Source organism: Bombyx mori, chromosome 13, assembly GCF_030269925.1.
Source record: "Bombyx mori chromosome 13, ASM3026992v2".
In the NCBI taxonomy this organism is placed as follows: Eukaryota; Metazoa; Arthropoda; class Insecta; order Lepidoptera; family Bombycidae; genus Bombyx; species Bombyx mori.
Window position 1 is genome coordinate 6,611,682 of NC_085119.1, and position 20,619 is coordinate 6,632,300.

At 37.5% G+C, this 20,619-nt stretch overlaps 2 protein-coding genes and 1 non-coding gene across 3 annotated transcripts; all 3 read right to left on the reverse strand.

The window, feature by feature from the left end:
• Positions 1-668: 668 nt before the first annotated feature.
• Positions 669-6,429, reverse strand: LOC101738712 (splicing factor YJU2). The gene is made up of 5 exons (XM_004927872.5): positions 6,280-6,429; positions 5,979-6,191; positions 5,062-5,236; positions 3,733-3,910; positions 669-1,147 (listed from the first exon to the last, which is right to left on the reverse strand). The coding sequence occupies exons 1-5, from the start codon at positions 6,301-6,303 to the stop codon at positions 775-777; spliced, it is 963 nt and encodes a 320-aa protein (XP_004927929.1). The 5' UTR covers positions 6,304-6,429; the 3' UTR covers positions 669-774.
• Mir3255 (microRNA mir-3255) lies at positions 5,369-5,470 on the reverse strand. The gene has a single exon (NR_107540.1). It is a non-coding gene; the product is annotated as a microRNA mir-3255 (primary transcript).
• Positions 6,430-8,514: 2,085 nt separating the features above from the next.
• Positions 8,515-20,568, reverse strand: LOC101738576 (uncharacterized). Its single transcript, XM_004927871.5, has 20 exons — positions 20,407-20,568; positions 19,716-19,849; positions 19,251-19,310; positions 19,124-19,171; positions 18,700-18,835; positions 18,292-18,629; positions 17,482-17,701; positions 17,147-17,277; positions 16,924-17,054; positions 15,802-15,955; positions 14,046-14,228; positions 12,077-12,192; positions 11,384-11,619; positions 11,110-11,246; positions 10,777-10,895; positions 10,143-10,260; positions 9,529-9,660; positions 9,075-9,182; positions 8,721-8,929; positions 8,515-8,614 (listed from the first exon to the last, which is right to left on the reverse strand). The coding sequence occupies exons 1-20, from the start codon at positions 20,441-20,443 to the stop codon at positions 8,596-8,598; spliced, it is 2,766 nt and encodes a 921-aa protein (XP_004927928.1). The 5' UTR covers positions 20,444-20,568; the 3' UTR covers positions 8,515-8,595.
• Between the last annotated feature and the right edge of the window lie 51 nt (positions 20,569-20,619).

Genomic DNA, 20,619 nt, shown 5'->3' on the forward strand with positions numbered 1-20,619 from the left:
CTCATAGACAGACATCCCAACGCAACTATCCACCTTGAGATATTAGAAGTCGTCATGGCCTAAAGGATAAGACGCCCAGTGTATACGTGTCGAGCGATGCAACGAACGTGTTCGAATCCCGCAGGCGGGTACCAATCTTATAATGAAATACGTACTTAACAATTGTTCACGATTTACTTCCACGGTGAAGGAATAACATCGTGTAATAAAAATCAAACCCGAAAAATTATATTTTGCGTACCTAATTATTGGTTGTAGAACATCTTGTGAGTCCGCACGGGTAGGTAAAACTTATAGTTTTACTTATTAATGCGGTTTATAGGAATACGAACGTGTTTTCAGACATATTATACTTATTTTGCGGAAAAAATAGATTTTTTTTTTAATGAACGGATGGCATTGATTTAAGGAGTACCATGTCACAGGTTAAGGTTTTTAAGGCAACGGCGATGTCATCACCTTGAAAAGCAATGACAATTTCCAATTGCCAATTAATTATTTCTAAAAAACTAGAGTATAACCTGTAAGGATAGCCTGTCAAAAACATATCAAAGTTACCTGACAGGAAAATTGGCATAGTTGCTGGGTTTGTTACTAAGTATCAAAAATGTAGTCGAGGGCGAGCTTAGAAACAATAGTAAATAGGAAATAATTAAAACTACACGAGAAACGATTTTGAACAACTTTATTGTCATCCTGTCAAATGAATAACTCAGTGTCCTGTGTGAGCTGGTCCCAAAACCACGGGATTCTTTACAACTTAAATAACGGTCACTATGAATCTGAACTGTCACTGCTCGAATACCCAGCTAATAATGAGAGCCCTGACGCTGGTTTATCTTTTGTGCTTTTCGTATTACTTTCAGCAGCATTATTACTCTTTGAAAGTGCTTCTGTAGTGAACTTAGACGTTTCAGCACTTTCTGGTTTTTTACTCCTCACGAGGTTCGCGAGAGCCGGTTTCGTTATTAATCCACCGACACTCCTATTCCAAGAATGTTTTTTTATACTATCTGACTTATCCGAAGTTTTTTGTGTTAAGCTTTCAATTCTAGAACATTTTGATGGTGGTTCATCTTCATCTATAACATCTTCGATTATTTCTTCGGCAACCACTTTCTTAGAGCAATTGTTGAATTTCACTGACCTGAAATTATAAAAAATATCGTATTTATTTTATTATTTATTGCTTATACGGGTAAATGAACTCATGCTCCACTGTGTTATATGGTTACTGGAGACTATAAACAGCACAATGTGAATGCAGTGACACAATATGAGGTAGAATAGAATAGAAACTAACGGGGCAGTGGGCAAGAAAATAAAAAATATTTGTGTGTAATTTAATCATCCCCCTTTGCTAGCCCCCCCCCCCTTCCTAATCCCTCTTTCGCTAACATTAAAACTTTATTATTTAAAACTGTAATGTAATTTAGTATTTATATGTTTCAATAGGCATTAATGCAGTTTGGTGTTTTTTTTTCTTTTAAGATTTATTTTATATATTGTATGTTCCATTGCGATTATAGCATTATTTGTAAAACAGTCCTTCTTAATAATAATACCTAGAGAACCACATTTCCACATACCATGAAACGGTATGATTTGCCCTCCAATATTTGTTCTTAGAGCGTTCTGATGTATCCTTGTTAAAACAGGCTTTACAACAGTGGATTGGCTATGCCTCTATCACTGCTTGAGTGACAGTGATAGCTCTTTATTAGGCCCACATATGCTTATCTGACATTGAAGACAAACCTATCCGATGATTTGCAAGTGAAGTAAATTGTCCCTTCGTCTAAGGTGACACTCTACAAAACTTTCATACGTCCGGTCATGACCTATACAAGTCTAGTGTTTGCTCATGTGGCTCGCACTGACTTGAAACCCCGTCAAATCATACAATCCCGTTTTTGCAGTATAGCCATCGGAGCTCCATGGTGCGTGAGAAATATGGACCTCCACGATGACATGGACCTAGAGTCCATCAGTAAATTACTAAAATCGGTATCAGTACGTCATTTCGAAAAAGCGGCACGACACGAGAACCCTCTCATCGTGGCCGCCGGTAACTACATTCCGCCGATCCTACGGACCAAATGATAAACAGTCGATGTCGCCCCTAAGCACGTCATTTCTGATCCTCTCGATCCATTAACGGTGGTTTTAGGTACCCCGAGCACCGGTCATCGTTCTCGTCGAACCCGTCGCTTACGACGAAGGGCTCGGCGAGTAAATTAACCCACAGACACAGCCCACTAAGATTCTCGTCGGATCTTCTCAGTGGGTCGCGTTTCCAATCCGGTGGTAGATTCTGCGAAGTACTGCTCTTGCTGGGGTTAATATTAGCAACGTCGTCAAGTTTGAGCCCCGTGAGCTTACCTACTTGTTAGGTTACGCTGACAACAACGCTGACGCACAACCTTTCAAGGCTATCAGCTTAGATAGGACATTCCCGCTCGCAACGACGTCGAGTGCAGACGTGTTTCTCAATCCGTCGCTCGCTCGCTATCTGCGACAGCAAAGGCACCCCTCCCCCTGCTATCACTGCCGTTTTTACAGGGCAAGGGGGTTCAAACCCCATCTCCAGGGGGCTCGACTTTCGGCGAGTGCGTGTAAAGCCCGGAGACGAAACCCCAACGGGCGAAAATGGACAAAAGTGTTCATCGGATTCCTTCGGGAAAAATAGGAGTCTCGGAACTCCCGGGACATTGTCGAAACAATCAAAGTCCGCGAACGCCTCACGTCCGCGTAACGAAACACCCGAATCCGACTCGCCGTCGCCGCGACAGAAATCCGCGCCCAGAATAACTGCCCCGCCCCCGCTGATACTTCAAGAGAAGTCAGCGTGGAATCGCGTGTCCCAGGCCCTTAAGGCCAACAAAACAAACTACACCTACGCGCGTAACGTTGCGCGACGCGGTGTGATTCAAATTAAGGTCGCAACGCCGAGCGACCATATATCTCTGTGGCATACCTCCGAAAGGAGAATATAGACTATCACACCTATGCTCTCCAGGAAGATCGCGAACTCCGCGTAGTAATACGCGGAGGACCCGTTGCGACGAAGGGCTCGGCGAGTAAATTAACCCATAGACACAGCCCACTGACTTTCTCATCGGATGTTCTCAGTGGGTCGCGTTTCCGATCCGGTGGTAGATTCTGCGAAGTACTGCTCTTGCTAGGGTCAGCGTTAAGAACCTCTCCGGTTTGAGTCCCGAGAGCTCACCTACACGCTAGGATAACGCTAATATAGCCGCTCAAGGCTATCAGCACAGAGAGGGAAAAAAATTAGATAGGAGAAAAAGAAAACATAATATTTGTGAAGCCATATTGTTTGCTATTCATATTAGCATAAGATGTAATTTATTCCCCTCTTCGGGAATCATCTATTGACATTGTGCTTGGTTTGATGCTTGTGGTTACATTCAAAATAATACATATTATTATGTATCCCACATTGAAATCGTAAGAACAAATACCTTTAATTGTGCTAAAATGTCTAAGAATGTATAATATTTGTCTTTTTCATTAGACATGTGTGTTTTCTCTACCATAATGCAAATTACATTTAGATCTTTTTAAACTGAATTATAAAAAAGAACAAATTTCAAATTAATAAAATAACTTATTGAGGTGCATTCAAACTTATATACAAGGTAGTAAAATTACAAGATTTTTGAAAAATCTTGTAATTTTATTCTTATTATTAATGGAATGATGATAACTCACTTTATAAAATCATTATCTTCTTTCTCTTCTCTTGCCTTTCTTTCTTCAACTGTTTCTGGTTGATACTGTCTTAACATACCCTCATAGTCTACTGCTTGCTGTCTACGGTTTAATTCCTTTAATTCCTCAAGGTTTTCCAATTGTTCAATTTCTTGTCGTGATTGCTCCGTTCTGTATTCTGTAAAACAATTTTAAGAAATGTAAGAATATTATAGAAATGTATTTCAAACTATTTGCAACACATACCTCTTCATAACTCTTGCAAACAAACATATTATAAATCATTTTTAACTTAAAATTTTCACATTTAATATATTTCCTACAATTCGCAATGCCATCTATCACGATAGTGCAGCCGTGAAAACATTTTAGGATTTAATAATAGTGTTTAAAACATATCCAACATTCTAGAATTGCTTTAATTTTACAATATTTTGACTTTATGTAGATTAGTCGGTGGATTACTTAACGATTATTTAACAATTAGATGATATTGGATATCTTGTTTCATTGACTGTTTTGGATTAATGTTGACTATACTAATTATTTATTTCATACTTCTATGATTATTTTTTTCAAGCAAATAAAGTTTAAAAAATACTTCCTTAAGCCCACTAATGTTATAGACCAAGACCAATTAACATTTGAGCAGTCAGGCTAAACAAACAATTTAGCATTTTAGCAGTTTAAACAATTCTATTTTAGTTACTTTTACATTACAGTATTACAAATTAAAAATATCTTGCTCAGTCCATCTAAGCAATAAATAAAAAAAAGTTAGGGATGTCCAGTTTATTTTTGTTGTTGTTAAGACAGGGGTTCCCACCTGAACTTATTTTGTCTACTGCCTACTTTGAGAATAAATTCTTTTTTAGCGCCCTTATTTTTTATCTACTTAAAAACCACTATAGTGAGAGCTCAGTTGGTGCCTAAGAGTCCTCCTAGATGAAATTACAAATCGCCTCCCAAGCCTCTACACAACGCCCCCATTTTTTTCTGGGACTCGTACCGCCCCCTTTTAAGCCTGCAAGCGCCCACAATGGGGCGTTATCGCCCACTTTGGGAAAGGCTACCTTCAAGACATGAGGTAAAATTTTCAATTGTATATTGCATCAGTCATCTATCTACCTTTCAAACCAAAATCCAAAATATACAACTACTTTCTGGCCCAGGTATGTAAAACAAGTTGTAAAAGTGCAAAAAAAATTTGGTTTGTTTGATAAAAGGTTTCATTTCTTGCCAAGAAAGTATATCCACAAATCTATTTGAGAATCAAATAAACTAAAATACAGATTAATCATCACGGCAAGGCTATATTTATGTATCTACCTAATAGCTTCATAGGATTATTGGCTTCTTCTTCTTTTTGCTCTTCTTCTTCACGCTTGGCCTGTTCTTCAGCAAGTTTTAATGCCATAAAGTTCCTTGTAGCACCAGCTTCTATCTCATAATCGGTATTCTTTGGATCTGTTTTGAATGATATTTCTTGCAAGCAACGAGTACACTGAAATAAAATTATATTTAAAAATTAAACCAGGTCTTAAAGAATAAGCTACAGTGGTACAATCAAATAAACACAATTCTTCTATAAAAAAAAACAGATTTCCGTATTCTCTTGAAATAGTCATTAAATTATTTTGAAAGTAACTTTAATTCACATCATATTATGGCAATGATAGCCAGTATCCATCAAGATTGGTATAATACAACAGGCAAAACAAAGCTACTACCTTCAAGTATAAACTATATTTAAACCTATTTTGAGAACTAATATTCAAATGTACAATACTGAGTCAATTCTACCAGATTGAAACATGTTGCAAAAATGGTTTGTGGAAACACATTGTGAACAATGCAGATACCTATTTTGTCTTTAAAGACCTAAAAAGGCATAGAGTGTAAAACAATTATGTAATTAGAAGTATTCACTTATCACATTTGCAAATTAGCAATTCTAGGAATATAGCCTTGGCAATATCTTATGTGAAGGTGGAAGGACTCACATTGTGATGTCTACATGCTTTAGTCACTATTTAATGCCCATAAGGCTGCTTATGCACCCATATGTGTAATAAAATGATGCTACTTAACATATATATCTCTTTAGAAGCATTCTTGTTCTACAGGACACTTCATTAGACTTATGCTACCATAGAACATTTATATATATTTTTAATATTATGGAAAATTCACATTAGTACAGGTTGTTTAACTCATTTTTTAGTTTTGTTCATTGCCCTACTTACTTTTATATAGAACCTATATATCCTAATACCGAGGTAATCTTCATTCTCCACATCCTCTTTCCTAGCATTGAACTTTTTGCCTTTATAAATATATTCACCGCATGTAGCACATCGCATGTTAAATGGAGCCATAAGTCGGACTGTGTATTGACGATTTTTCGCTAGTTTCATACGAGGTATCTTCGAAGGATCGAAATCCGGTGGATAATATTTCTGAAACATTGCATGGTGCAGGTTTATACATATATCATTTAAATTGTTACAATATCACCCGCATACAAACCAAGAAACCATTACTTACATTTAAAACCTTTCGTTCCGACATTTTAACGAAACAATCAAATTATATGATTTTATTCACAAAATAATGTTATTTCTATTAAAGAGCACTTAGTTATTTATCTGTATTTGACGTTTATAATGTTTGACACTCATGACAATATTTTAAACTATTTAACGGCCTGGATCTTTGGCCTTTTAAGCCAAGTCATCAATTAAAAAAAATCATTCGTCGTATCTACGGATTCTCCATACGAAATAAAATAGATTAGAATTGAATGATATGATTTTTTTTTTTTTTTTTTATTGCTTAGATTTGTGGACGAGCTCACAGCCCACCTGATGTTAAGTGGTTACTGGAGCCCATAGACATCCACAACGCAAATGCGCCACACACCTTGAGATATAGTTCTAAGGTCTCAGTATAGTCACAACGGCTGCCCCATCCTTCAAACCGAAACGCATTACTGCTTCACGGCAGAAATAGGCGGGGCGGTGGTACCTACCCGTGCGGACTCACAAGAGGTCCTACCACCAGTAATTACGCAAATTATAATTTTGCGGGTTTCATTTTTATTACACGATGTTATTCCTTCACCGTGGAAGTCAATCGTGAACATTTGTTGAGTACGTATTTCATTAGAAAAATTGGTACCCGCCTGCGGGATTCGAACACCGGTGCATCGCTTCAACACGAATGCACCGGACCTCTTATCCGTTAGGCCACGACGACTTCATATGATCATGAGATATATATTTTTTATTGCTTAGTTGGGTGGACGAGCTCACAGCCCACCTGGTATTAAGTGGTTACCGGAGCCCATAGACATCTAGAACGTAAATACTGTCACCTACCATGAGATAGGAGTTTTATGATCTCAGTTTTTACTGTATAACGGCTGCCCCATCCTTCAAACCGAAGTGCATTACTGCTTCACGGCAGTAGGCGGGGCGGTGGTACCTACCTGTGCGGCCTCACAAGACGTTATACCGCCAATAATCACGCAAATTATAATTTTGCAGGTTTGATTTTTCCTTCACCGTGAAAGTCAAACGTGAACCGTTGAATGACGACCGAACGAACACCGTTGCATCGCTAGATACGAATACACCGGACTTCTTATCCTTTAGGCCACGACGACGAATATGAAATATTTGTTAAATAATAAAGAGCTAAGTGGTGACTATTAGAAAATTGGTCCCAGGTATTACCGATGAATTCAACAAGTGGCATCCAATATGGTTCAAAGGTGAAGTTGGTATCATTCTCGGAGCAGTCCAGCTTAGTATCGTCATACGATGGTATGGGCATGTTAAATGGTACATGTCGACACGAAGACGAATAGTGACATAATTTAAATCTTAACGTTTGCAACATTGAAGGATGATTTGTTAACAGTAAAACTGAGCTATTAAAAATATACGTGATGGCGGACAATACCCGCTGTTACGAAATTCCACCCTTCTCAGAAAAAAGGTACGTATTGTACGCAGTCGAGCGTGAACCGACGATAGGAAGGAAATAAACTGCTACAGATTTACAAGTTTGTTTTCTACTTCGCCAAATACAAGTCACGACGACCGACGATGATGACGCCTTATCAAAACAACCAGGACAATTCTGCGCCCCCATACTTATGATAAAATACAACTTGTTGTGTTCATTACAATTTAACAGTTGCCCTTTATTAGGTCTCTATCTATATATATATATTACCGCTTAGTACACAGAAAGCACAGACATTTTTCTCAAAATAATTAATTCAAATCAAAATATATTTAATATTTTATTTCTATCAATCTAATTATGTACCAATGGTACCGATTAAAATATTCATGTCGGAAGCGTTCAACTAAAATAACAAGTCGTGCGTTCGTTGACAGTGTTCATTTTGTCTCCGTTACTATTATTGTGAGCCGTTTGCGTGGCATTAAAAGTTACGTCAACCGTAACCATAGATTATAATAGCTTATTATTTATACCGTTTACCGTAACTAATTTAATGATCTGTAGTCCTTAAATACTCGTATTTTTATTGTATTTATACAAAATTATGTACGGTAGTGAAAACAAAACAAATAATAAACATATGACTAAACTTAAAAATAGAATCATATATAGATTTTCTTTTAAATAAAATTCATTTCAATTTAGAATTTATTACCATTCTTCGTCAAGTACCAGTCATACAATTCAAATGCGTAACGGCCACTTCAAAGAGTAAAGGCCTCTTTTTAATGAACAAAAACAAACATCTATTTTTTCACCTTCTTTAATTTGATTTTAAGACACACACAAAAATATATTTCCAACCCTTCACTAAACTTCACAGTATTTTTAGAAGAATAAAAATTTTCTGAAAATGAAAGAATGAATATTTTTATTACTTATTGCTGAATGTGCAGTAATTAAGTACTTAATTACAATTAAATAGTAAAATAATTTCAAATAAAGTTAGCTACCGTTCTTTTCTATTCAGTCCGGCAGCCAGCTCATGTTCGAGTGCAGCTATTTTCTCCTCGTGACGTGTTCGCTGTGCTTGAGCGCGACGTTGTTGCTCTTCCAGAGCCAACACAATCTTCTCCAATCGATGTATCTGTTGTTGTTTATTCTCCAGCGTAGCGAATAACTCTTGAATTTCATCGGCTTTTGCTGCTATCTGCTTATTCACCTTGAGAGAACAGTCAACATATATTTAGCTAAATAAAAGGTACCTGCAGACGATATCACAGTTCAAGCCTATCAAGTGTTTTTGTCATTAAATCTTTATATTTATTGTTAAAAAAATAAGAAAAAAACAAACAAAAACGTCTCACTTCATCTACAATCCTCATTCGATGCTCAAGGTCTTGTTGCAAAGCGGCAAGTTCACGACTCTGTTCCGTTTCTTTGTTCTTGAGTACATTGATTAGTTCCTCACGAATCTATGAGACGTCAAGTTAAACAATCGTCGAGTTTTTAGAAATACAAAAGTTCAAGTGCGTTTCCTTCTTTTAAAGAGAGCAAAATAGTACCTACACTACTTAGGTATAAGTACCTCTGAATTATCAATTAAACACCCATTGATCCTCATTAATATAAATAGGCACCACACGTTTATTTACACATTTTTAGAAAAAAATTAATAGCAACTCAGCAGAGTAGCAAAGACCGAAAGTGTGGCCAAGCGACTCTTTAGACTTTCAGAATGATCTTTCTATGGACATACTCGTGAATTTCGAGAACAATAATTTATAATTGATCAAAATCATCACTTTAACAGAAAATAACCTTTATAACTCTTGCCTGTCCTCGTGAATTTTTGTCTTGCTGTTCGAGTTCCTGGTCTTTCTTGGCGAGAATTTCAGACAACTCCTCATTACGATGAACCACATCGAGAAGTTTCATTTTTAAATCCATAATCTGTGGAAAAGTTACTTTTGTAACGACACGGTTCGTAACAGCCCGTTCGTAAAACGTTAAACCCTCCCCTGCACTCTCGACCGAGGTCCCGATCCCCGCCCAAGACAAAAGCCGAGTAATGTAGAGGAGATTCCACAGTCAATACTACAACTAGGCATAGAGCTCTCCCAAAGACGTTCAGCCGGGGTGGTTTCGCTGTGTCCCGGAATACTCGGGTAAATCAAAACCAGTCGAGTTGGAACGCGATACACAGCGATCCGGGCGCTTTTCTGTAAGAGTTCCATAAAGCTACTGTCATGCAGCGTGTCGCGCGGCTTCGTCCTCTCAAGTGATCTTGTAGCTTACACTGGGGAATGACTTAATAATTAAATAGCTCCATCTAGCTTTCAAATCACAAATAATGTGGTACCGTCTTATCCAAAAAAAAAAATCGTCAGCTAATCTGTTACTCTAAAAAAATAAGCCAATGGTCTAATACAAACTTCTTGTTGTAAATCCTGGTAGCTGATGCCGTTGGGCGATTCTTGACAGTTGGCGATTGTCCTATTATGTGCTTGCAAATCACGGACGTATTGCTCATACTGTATAACTTTTTGTTCACTAAAAATTAAATAGGTAAATAGATTTTTAAATTTATTAGTAAGTTGAAAATCTTATTTAAGACACATTGTACGATATGACGATTTGATCTAAAGTAATTAGTTAGAAAACACACAACCACTTTTTAAGAATGTCGTCACGGTCTCAAGGAATTGAAGCCGTGACTCCGAGCGATGCGACTACGCCAAAGCTCACATTCTGCAGATGTCTATTTTTGTGCGAAAATAGCATTTGAATTTAATACGTGTTCATGTGCGTAAGTGTACTAAAATCAAACCAGGACAATTAATAAATTTGCCAAATGACCCGCCCCATGTAAGGTGTACTGTACTGCAAGCGCGCATGCAAATATACAAACAGTTATGAACAGTCTATGAAACAATTATGTTTTTCAGTTTGAAAGGTAGGAAAGCCTTTATAAAATGAAATTGAAACTTTGACCTCATCTCACGTCGTGATTCTACGGGTTCGTTCACACAGCTAAATTAAAAAAAAATACATTGAATTGTTATTTACTTTAATTTTATGTTCTTTATGAGTTCTCTGGTTTGTATTTGCATCTTTCCAATGATTTCTTCTTTATTCAAAAGTTCAGCAGCCAGCTTCTGTTGAATCCCTATTTTGTTTTCGGACTCCTGAAATTTATAATAATGCTATTGCATTTGTAAAGCTATTTTTCTATTATCTAAAAGCTTTAATGCAATCACCTCTGAGGTATTGTAAAAAAATGTTCAGGAATATGAAACTGGAAAAAAAAAATACTTAAAATTACAGTTTTCTTTTTCAACAATGTATCATATAAAAAATAAAAAAAGATATAAAAGATATAAGATTATAAAAGATAATTACTGTGATTTTTGTAAGCGTTTCCAAAAATCGAACTTTCTCTCTTTTACAAGTCGTTACTTCATCTTCAGTCACTCGCAATGTTTCTTTAGTAGCTTGCAATTCTGCCCACAGATCTATTTCTCTTTCGGTCGGCAGATCTATTAACCAAACTTTACATTACTTTACAACATTAATGAATTTTACTAAATTACTGAAACTATTGAATTTAACTGTTTTAACGTTTAAAGAATAACGTTTTCCCCTAAATGCGATCTACAGTATAATAGCAGTCTACCTGGATTCGGTTTACTCTTCTCTAGTTCAATTATCTTAGCTTGTAACTCTTCGATAGCATTTCTACTATCTTGAAGCTCAGTCTCCGTCCTTTCTTTCAGCTCAATTTCTCTTTTAGTAATTTCGCATTGCTCTTGCAATGCACGTTTTGTTTGTTTAAGATCTTCCTCTAACTGCTGTATAGCGCTTTTGTGCTGCACTGTTAGTTTTTCAATTTGCTGTTTACATTCAAGTACTCTGTAATTATTACAAGTCATAATGGAATCTTTCAAATCAAACAACATTCAAATAGGTCTAATTTATTTACCAAGAAGTTTGGCTAAGAGAAATATAGAGAGAATGCATGTGTGAGCATCGCCGACGGCGAAGGAACACCCTCGCCAATCTGCCGCTATGTGGTGGCGGAATGTGGGTAGTTCAACGCTGCTCTTCGCCGAAAATCCCATTTCCGAATCGATCGTTTAGATGAATCATTGATGAAAGGAATTCTAAATTAAAATCCACATAAATTTCTTAGCCCCAACGCGAGGTGAGATAGTGATTCAACTTCTCATCTTGAAATAGTTTGTATAGCAACAGCAGTAATTATCATTTAACATTTTGAGTGTCGCGTATGTATTAGACTTCGACGACATGCCAAATCTTGCATAGTGAAAATCTTATTTTTATTTTGTTTGTGTCATACGAAACTTACTCAGCTTGTAGAGAATCCCGTTGCTGAATTAATTGAGAGGTTGTCACTTCGCCAGTTTTTAACGATTCTCTCAACTTCCGAGCACGAGCTTCTAATTGCACTTCCTTCTGACGACTCTGCACAATAACCAAAATTTGTCATCCACTTTTTATTTTTTATTTTATTGCTTAGATGGGTGGACGAGTCCACAGCCCGCTCAGTGCCCAGTGATTACCCATTAGCCCATAAACATCTATAAATGCGCCACCCACCCTGAGTTATAAGTTCTAAGATCTCAGTATAGTTATAACGGCTGCCCCAGCCTTCAAACCGAAACGTATTACTGCTTCACGGCAGAAATAGGCAGGGTGGTGTACCTACCCGCGCGGACTCACAAGAGGTCCTACCACCAGTAAAATAGCACCTTGTGCTTATAACTTTTCAAGCGAAGACTGAACGTATAAAAACCAGTTCCCAATACCAAAAAACGCTCAGTAAAAGTGGAACAATCTCAAAAAGATAATAGAATATATATTGGAAAAAAATGTAACTCAAACATTTGCCCATAGGTCATATTTTACATTACCGGTTCACCAAATATATTATATATCTACTATTTTTAGCCTACAGATGTCCACTGTTGGAAATAGGCCTCCCTCAAGCCTCACCACAACGACGGGTCTTACGCTGCCTGCATCCAGCGGAGTCACGCGAACCTCAATAGGTAGTCCGTCCATCTTGTGGAAGGCCGTAGTGTTCGTGGGTTGTAATAATCGCCACACTTGGCATGCGGGTTGTCATAATCGCCACAATTAGCACGCGGATTAACCATCGCAGTATGTTTTTATGATACGCAGAGAACGCTGCTGCCCATTCTCTGGAAAATCTATTGGTCGCCTCTTACGACACCCGCGGAAGAAGAAGGTGAGGTATTCTTTTTCGAAGCCGTTACCACACAGCCATATCAAATATAGACGAACTAAAACGCATCTATTTGCGCTTAGCTTAGCAATTGAATATCGTGAAGCATGACGGCGGCCTACTGCTATTAAAATCTTAAAATTAAATCTACTAAATGTTTTTAAATGTTTGCTAATTGTTTCAATATTCACTGTAAAAATAAAGTAGTTTTTTTATTTTTTTTATTGCTTAGATGGGTGGACGAGCTCACAGCCCACCTGGTGTTAAGTGGTTACTGGAGCCCATAGACATCCACAACGTAAATGCGCCACCCACCTTGAGATATAAGTTCTAAGGTCTCAAGTAAGTTACAACGGCTGCCCCACCCTTGAAACCGAAACGCATTACTGCTTCACGGCAGAAATAGGCAGGGTGGTGGTACCTACCCGCGCGGACTCACAAGAGGTCCTACCTACCACCAGTAATTACGCAAATTATAATTTTGCGGGTTTCATTTTTATTACACGATGTTATTCCTTCACCGTGGAAATCAATCGTGAACATTTGTTGAGTACGTATTTCATTAGAAAAATTGGTACCCGCCTGAGATTCGAACATCCGGTGCATCGCTCAACACGAATGCACCGGACGTCTTATCCGTTAGGCCACGACGACTTCACAAAAAGACACCGGATTACGGTCACCGGACCGGCTGATTGAAAATTTACTTTCGTTCGAGCCACCTGTCGTATGCAATGCCTAAGAAATGCTTGCACAGCAGACTAAAATATACGTATTTAAAAAAATAAATAATAATTGATTGATTTGTTGTTTTTCATTTAAATGTTTTCACCACGTCCAAGTGACGATGGCGTCAATTCTGATGATGACATATTGTTTAAAATAACAGACGGCACAAAGTATGAATACAATAAAATAAATAAATTAAATGGGCTTTCTTCCCACTGTCATTTTCATTGATTTAATGGCTGTGACTTTCAAAAGGAATAAATGAAACTATAACCTATCATTTCATATGGCTGCTTAATCGTAAGAAAAAAACCAACAGTATTCGAATGTATTGCTGTACCTGGTCCTCTAGCATTTTCACCGTACCAGTGAGACTCGTGATGCTCGCCTCTGCTTCGCGTAATTGCTTATCCATTTTTGCGACACGATTACGCGTCTGCCTGAGCTGGGATTCAGTCGTAGTTAATTTTTCTTTTATTGCTAATTTCGCTGTTCTTTCTTCGTCTAACTCGTGCCGCATTTCCTAAAATTTTATTACGGTACATTATTTTAAAAGACTCAAAAGAGCCAATGTCCTATGCTACTAAGGCGAAACGGAGCACGGGCACTACTTCTAACCTGAACCTCTTGCGACTTGCCTTATTATATATGAGTCGACTATTATCAAAGCCGGCAATCTGATTTTTGGACAATGATTGGTAAATCAGAAAAACGAATTATTGACTTTGTATTCCATTGGCAGTCACAAAACTCTTCGGAACGACATCTTAGATAATAACAGGTTAACTATTAACCTTTATTTAATGCAGGTTTTGAACCGTATTCTTTGAAGGAGACGATTATATTCAAACCAATCTGTATTGACATATCAATAATTTTTTTTTGTCCAAATGCACAGATTGCCACCTTTGATAATAGACGACTCATATAGTCTTGAGTGATCGTAGGACAAAGAGTAAAAAGAAAAAAAAAAACTGTCCTGTTTTGTAGCAGTGCCTGTCGGTTCATGACGTCAATATCAAAGAATGTTACGAGTCGTTGGCAGGCTAAGGTTTTGACATTAGTACATGGTTTTATTGGGTCTTCAATTGACTATTTACTATATTTATTTTACGGCATCGTATTGGCTGTGCTCGTGATATTGTTAGTCAATGAGCGACTGTGATCACTCACCATGAGGTGAACCGCGTGTGCCTACTATGTAAATTAAAAGAATATTATTTTCCATCAAGTGGTTCGTATACTTTTTATTTACAGCATACAGAATTTTGTATCTACTTTTCATTTCACGAGCCATCTGGTGTTAATGGTTACCGAAGCCCGTCAACGACGTAAATGCTACCACCCACCACCTTGAGGTGTCCCAATAAGCTTACTGATAAGAGTTCTAGTCTCAGTCAGTTTTATAGTACAACGGATGCCCTATCCTTCAAACCGCAAAGCATTACTGCTTCACAGCAGAAATAAGCAGTTTAGTGGTGCCTACCTGTCCGGATACACAAGACGCCATACCACGAGTATTAAATTAAATAGTTTAAAAATAAATAATAACACTTCATATTAAATTAGTAAATTTCAATAGCTTATAGTTCAATAATGATATAAATAAGTTTAAAATTCATCTTCTTCTTCTTTGTCGCTTCCTCATTAATCGAGGAAGATTGCCAACCAGGTGGACGGACATTGTCAAGGAGGCCACAAACACCAGCGTCCCGGGCGCCATTAAGCAGGCCGAATGCAGACAACATTGGAGGAAGCTAGTGCAAAAACTGGACCAAGGTGGTCACGACCCTCAGTAATGAGTTCAAATTAAATACGTTTAAATTTTTTTTTATTGCTTAGATGGGTGGACGAGCTCACAGCCCACCTGGTGTTAAGTGGTTACTGGAGCCCATAGACATCTACAACGTAAATGCGCCACCCACCTTGAGATATACGTTCTAAGGTCTCAGTATAGTTACAACGGCTACCCCACCCTTCAAACCGAAACGCATTACTGCTTCACGGCAGAAATAGGCAGGGCGGTGGTACCTACCCGTGCGGACTCACAATAGGTCCTACCACCAGTGAAAAAAATTCTATATTTGCTTGGTTACCTCAAGAGCTTTAGTATTTTCAGATTCAGAACGTAATTCACGAATCTCGTCGATCATAACGTTACGAGTTTCAACATCCTGTCGCAGTTTCGCAACTTCCCTGACCAGGGCCTCACCCACAGCTATCAGGGTTCTTCGTTCGTGGCACGCTCGCCTTATTAAAAGAAGATAAAGTACAATGGTAAAAATAAATTTAATGACCATTTATTTTTAAACTCGCTCAACGATCGAAATTCGACTATAATTACTGACACCTCAAGATTTTTACTAATTTTATCTTTAAATTAAATTAAATTTTCTCATTTGCTATTGACGTTTCGGGGAAAATACAAGGGGAAAAACCCTTCTTGTTTTTTTTTTTTTTTTTTATTGCCTTTGTAGGCAGACGACCATACGGCCCACCTGATGGTAAGTGGTCACCGTCGCTCATGGACGTCAGCAATGCCAGGGGCAGAGCCAAGCCGCTTCCTACCATAAAGTACTCTCCGCAAGCCTCGTTGGTTAGCGCTTAGCGGTTTTTTTCTGTTCAGAAAATTATTTTCTTAATTAATGTTATTGTTAGCACTAAATTAAAATTACTTTTAGGGTTCTTTGTTTTATTTTTTATTGCTTAGATGGGTGGACGAGCTCACAGCCAACCTGGTGTTAAATTGTTACTGGAGCCCATAGACATCAACAACGTAAATGCGCCACCCACCATGAGATATGTTATATACAGTTACAACAACTGCCCCACTCTTCAAACCGAAACGCATTACTGCTTCACGGCAGAATTAGGCAGGGTGGTGGTACCTACCCGCGCGGACTCACAAGAGGTCTTACCACCAGTTTCGAACATAACGACAAAACACGGAGTTAAATCGTAAAAGTAGTTTTAATGAAGTCTTATGTCTCTCGAGAAATACGAAAATACGATAACACTAAAGTTCGGTAATAACTAATAAAGCTCTAATAAGCTAATTAACTAATAAAGTTAATAAATAATAAAGTTCGGTACATAATAACGTTAATACCAAATAAAAACAATAAATCGGAAAATATGGTATTGAAATGTTTTGAGTCTAAAACGAAGTAGGTATTTAAAAACGTAGAGAAACCTATATAGCTATTCATGTAACATACTTTGACAGATCAGTTACTGTGTTGACCGCATCTTCGGCTTGAGTTTTCAATTCTCGTAGTGCACCACAAAGTTCAAATCCTTGATCGTTATACCGTGATAAATGTTCCAAAATATCACCGTCTGTTTGATCCTGGTTCACAGTAAGATTAGTTTTTGGATATTTAATTATATTTTCTGTAGATATTCATTTAATTTTACAACAGTTAATGTAAAGTCACTAACCAGATTTTCAAACAAATTTTTGACCCAATCTATAACTTCTTGACGCGCAGCAAAAGCCTTATGACATAAGTTTGTAAAACAGTCTGACACATTCATAACTTTGCTATTCAATTTTTCTAAGGCACATTCATCTGTAACAAAAACAAGTTGGTTTTGTTTTCATTAAATAATGGAATCGCATATTTTAAAGGGATTCATTCATGAATCGAAACGTAAATTTTTTGCGAGATACTAAATCTACTTTTTAGTTCGGCATGACCTGACTTAGCACTTGCCATAAAAAACAATGTGGATAAAAACATTATAAGCAAATCGTTATACTAAATGTAACTAACCAATAGGCATAGTTTCATCTAGAAGTTCCAACGCATTTTCGGGAGTTGAAGATGCAATAGCATCACGATATAATTGTGCAACTTCCTGTGCAGTCCAATCAGCTACATTAAAAAGGATAAGCTCTTGTGGTAGAAACCCTTCGCCGCATGCCGATATGCCTTCATTGTTTAAACGCTCATATAGAGATTTTAAGTTTTGGAACACTTCCAAAACAGCTTGCTAGAAATTCAAGATTCAAATTTGTTATAAAATTAGCTGCGTTAACATAAAAGATTTAGGTGGTTGTGCTTTTTTTGGAAACTATAAGCTATTTTTAGCAGTGATACCACTTTTGTACTTCGGCCACATCGCTCGTAATAACTTAGGGAAGCTGATGGTAGTTGTTCAGGTTGACAGGAGAAGATCGCGCGGACGCTTACCTACCCGCTGGTCTGATTTGGTAAAGACGCTCACCGGCCTGCCAATAACCGAGGCTATAAAGACCGCCGAGAACAGGAAGACGTAGGAAAGCATTGTGCATCGAGTGGTCCACATTTCAAATTAGACACGACCTTCACCAATGAAGAGACCGACTCAGAAGAAGAAAACCACTTTTGCAATGTTCCCACAGCTATTTACCTTTCCGCTCGCCGAATTTCACATAGCAATAGGCTTCAAATAAAAAAAATACTCGGACAGACAATTGAGTATGGCTAACGTATCGTTTTCGCATGGCGCAATATGAACTCATAGGAACATCCGCAAAAAAAAGCGAAAGAAAGTGTGTGACCTAACATCATTTTAAAATTAATGAATCATTAATTACAGACCTGTTTTAAATCCAAATCCTTTTTCATGCTATTAAACTGTTTATGTTTGGAAACAAAAGTAGACTTAATCTCATCTAATTGTCTGGTATTGCTTAACCGACTAGCCTGTGTGACAGGAGAACTTTGTCGTGATTTTTCAATTGTTGTTTGAATAGGCGTTTTTGGCCTGACAGGCGTTGTTGGTCTCCGTGGTGTATTCGGTCGACTCGACGATTGCTGGAGGAGCAATGGTGTCGTTGGACGACTTAATGGTCTTGGCGTTTGTGGCCGACTGCCTTGTAAAGTTTTAGGAGTTTGTGGGCGGCTATTTGGCGCAGATTTTGGTACAGGTTCACAATCTGTAACGAATCAAAAAACGATTAAAAATTGAATACTTTTAAACGTGACATTTTTATTAGTCAAACTAACCCAAAGAATTTTCTTTATTGTCAGATTCAAGAGCGGTTTGTTCGTTTTTCAATTCCATTTCTTCTTCAGAATTTACCGTAACCATTTGTTCAATAACAAATGACTCAGTATGCTGTGGCATCGATTCCGTAGTTGACTAAATAAATAAAAGTACTACAGTAATAAGGAGTCACAGTTTTAATGTAGTTATAGGTGGTGTTCACTCCCCTACTGACGTTATACTTATTGGTAGGTACTTATTGGAGCCATAAAACGGTAATGTATTCATAGCTTAAGAATAGCCGATATCTCAATGCAAGTTAGACATCTTCTTCAGTCTCAAAGTGGATAGAAACATTTGCCTTCTGTTTATGAGCTCCATGGATTCTATGACTGCCGTAACAGGAGCTCTACCAATGCAAACAAGAGTTGATATTAAACTTACCCGGTCTAATTCTGGCTGTATCGGTTCAATGTAACATTCATTTTGAACCTAAAACATAATATCAATAATATATTTAAAAGACTATAATAATTGCAATCACAATCAACTTTTAAATTCACATTCAAACCTTCATATCTGATATTGATTCGATTTTATGCGTAACATGCTCCGTAATAACTTTTCCAGTCTGTAAGCAATAATGAACTTATTTATTGAATTGTGTTATTGGTATAAAGAAGTTTTAGAAGTATCCTTTTTATCATCGCACCTCCCGCCATCGGAGCAGAGTCCATCCATATTATCTGGAACCGCTGCGTTTTCATCGACAATGCGTTTCCAAAGATCTTTTTTGCCCCGTACCATCTGGCTTTGGAATGAACTCCCCTCCACGGCGTTTTCCGAGCGCTATGACATGTCCTTCTTCAAACGAGGCTTGCGGAGAGTACCTAATGGTAGGCAGCGGCTTGGCTCTGCCCCTGCCATTGTTGACGTCCATGAGCGACGGTGACCACTTACCATCAGGTGGGCCGTATGCTCGTCTACCTACAAAGGCAATTAAAAAAAAATCGCTTGAAAATGATATAAAGTCTACCCTCGAAGGCACCGGCGACGGAGGAGCACGACTTGGTGATTGTTTTTGGGTCAACGATAGATTTCGATTCGTAGCATTCCGGGCGGCGCGTGCAGCTGACGCCGCTGTCGGACGAGGCAGGATCCGTGGACCGTCTGTTGGAGAATTAATACAAACTAGATGATGACCGAACTTTGATCGGTTTTTATTTGATAACGCCATATTGTTGTGTCTTTAAAGCTGTTAGTTGCCCTCAATTAAGAAAAATAGTATTATTCGCCGATAGATGTCGGGAAGAGTCATAAAGTTGATTATCGATAAAGTTGATTATTGAAAACACGAACAAAACATTTTCTGAAAATAAATCGTAGCTAGATCGATTTATCGCCCCCGAAATCCCCTGTATACCTACTAAATTTTATGAAAATTGTTGGAGCCGTTTCCGAGATTCAGATTATATATAGGTATATTAATATACAAGAATTGCTCGTTTAAAGGTATAAGATAAACTATTAAGCTAAATAAAGTTCTTTTTACGATGAAATTTAATACTGCAACAAGCATAGTGTGTTATAAGAGAATGCCTGTAACTGGCTTACATACCAGTACTTAATTTGATACATGTTAATTTTAAGCTTGAATGTTTTGTGTGTATTGCTGTAGTGTGTCTAAATAAATAAATAAACTAAATTTGCTATAGAACCGGACTTACTTGATTTTGTTCTAGAGACTCTGTTGGTGTTGTCCATTTTGATTTAATATATTTAAACAAAAAACGTGTATAATTTAGTTTCTTTCAATATCAATATTTCTACATAATCCTCGAAAATTATAACGATAACGTCAAAATGAGTTACCTAATTTGAAACGTTTGACATTATTGTTTTAAGAAACTAGTTATGTGATTAGTAAGATACAAAAACTT

What these genes read in the sequence shown, in the direction of transcription:
- LOC101738576 (XM_004927871.5), bottom strand. Translation starts at nt 20,443, where the DNA reads ATGGACAACACCAACAGAGTCTCTAGAACAAAATCAA. An exon ending in AATCAATATCAGATATGAAG is followed by an intron (nt 19,172 to 19,250) that starts GTTTGAATGTGA and finishes ATTATGTTTTAG; the next exon opens with GTTCAAAATGAATGTTACAT. An exon ending in ACCAGGATTTACAACAAGAA is followed by an intron (nt 9,661 to 10,142) that starts GTTTGTATTAGA and finishes ACTTTTCCACAG; the next exon opens with ATTATGGATTTAAAAATGAA.
- LOC101738712 (XM_004927872.5), bottom strand. Translation starts at nt 6,303, where the DNA reads ATGTCGGAACGAAAGGTTTTAAAT. An exon ending in CGGAACGAAAGGTTTTAAAT is followed by an intron (nt 6,192 to 6,279) that starts GTAAGTAATGGT and finishes GCAATGTTTCAG; the next exon opens with AAATATTATCCACCGGATTT. An exon ending in GAAGATAATGATTTTATAAA is followed by an intron (nt 1,148 to 3,732) that starts GTGAGTTATCAT and finishes TTATAATTTCAG; the next exon opens with GTCAGTGAAATTCAACAATT.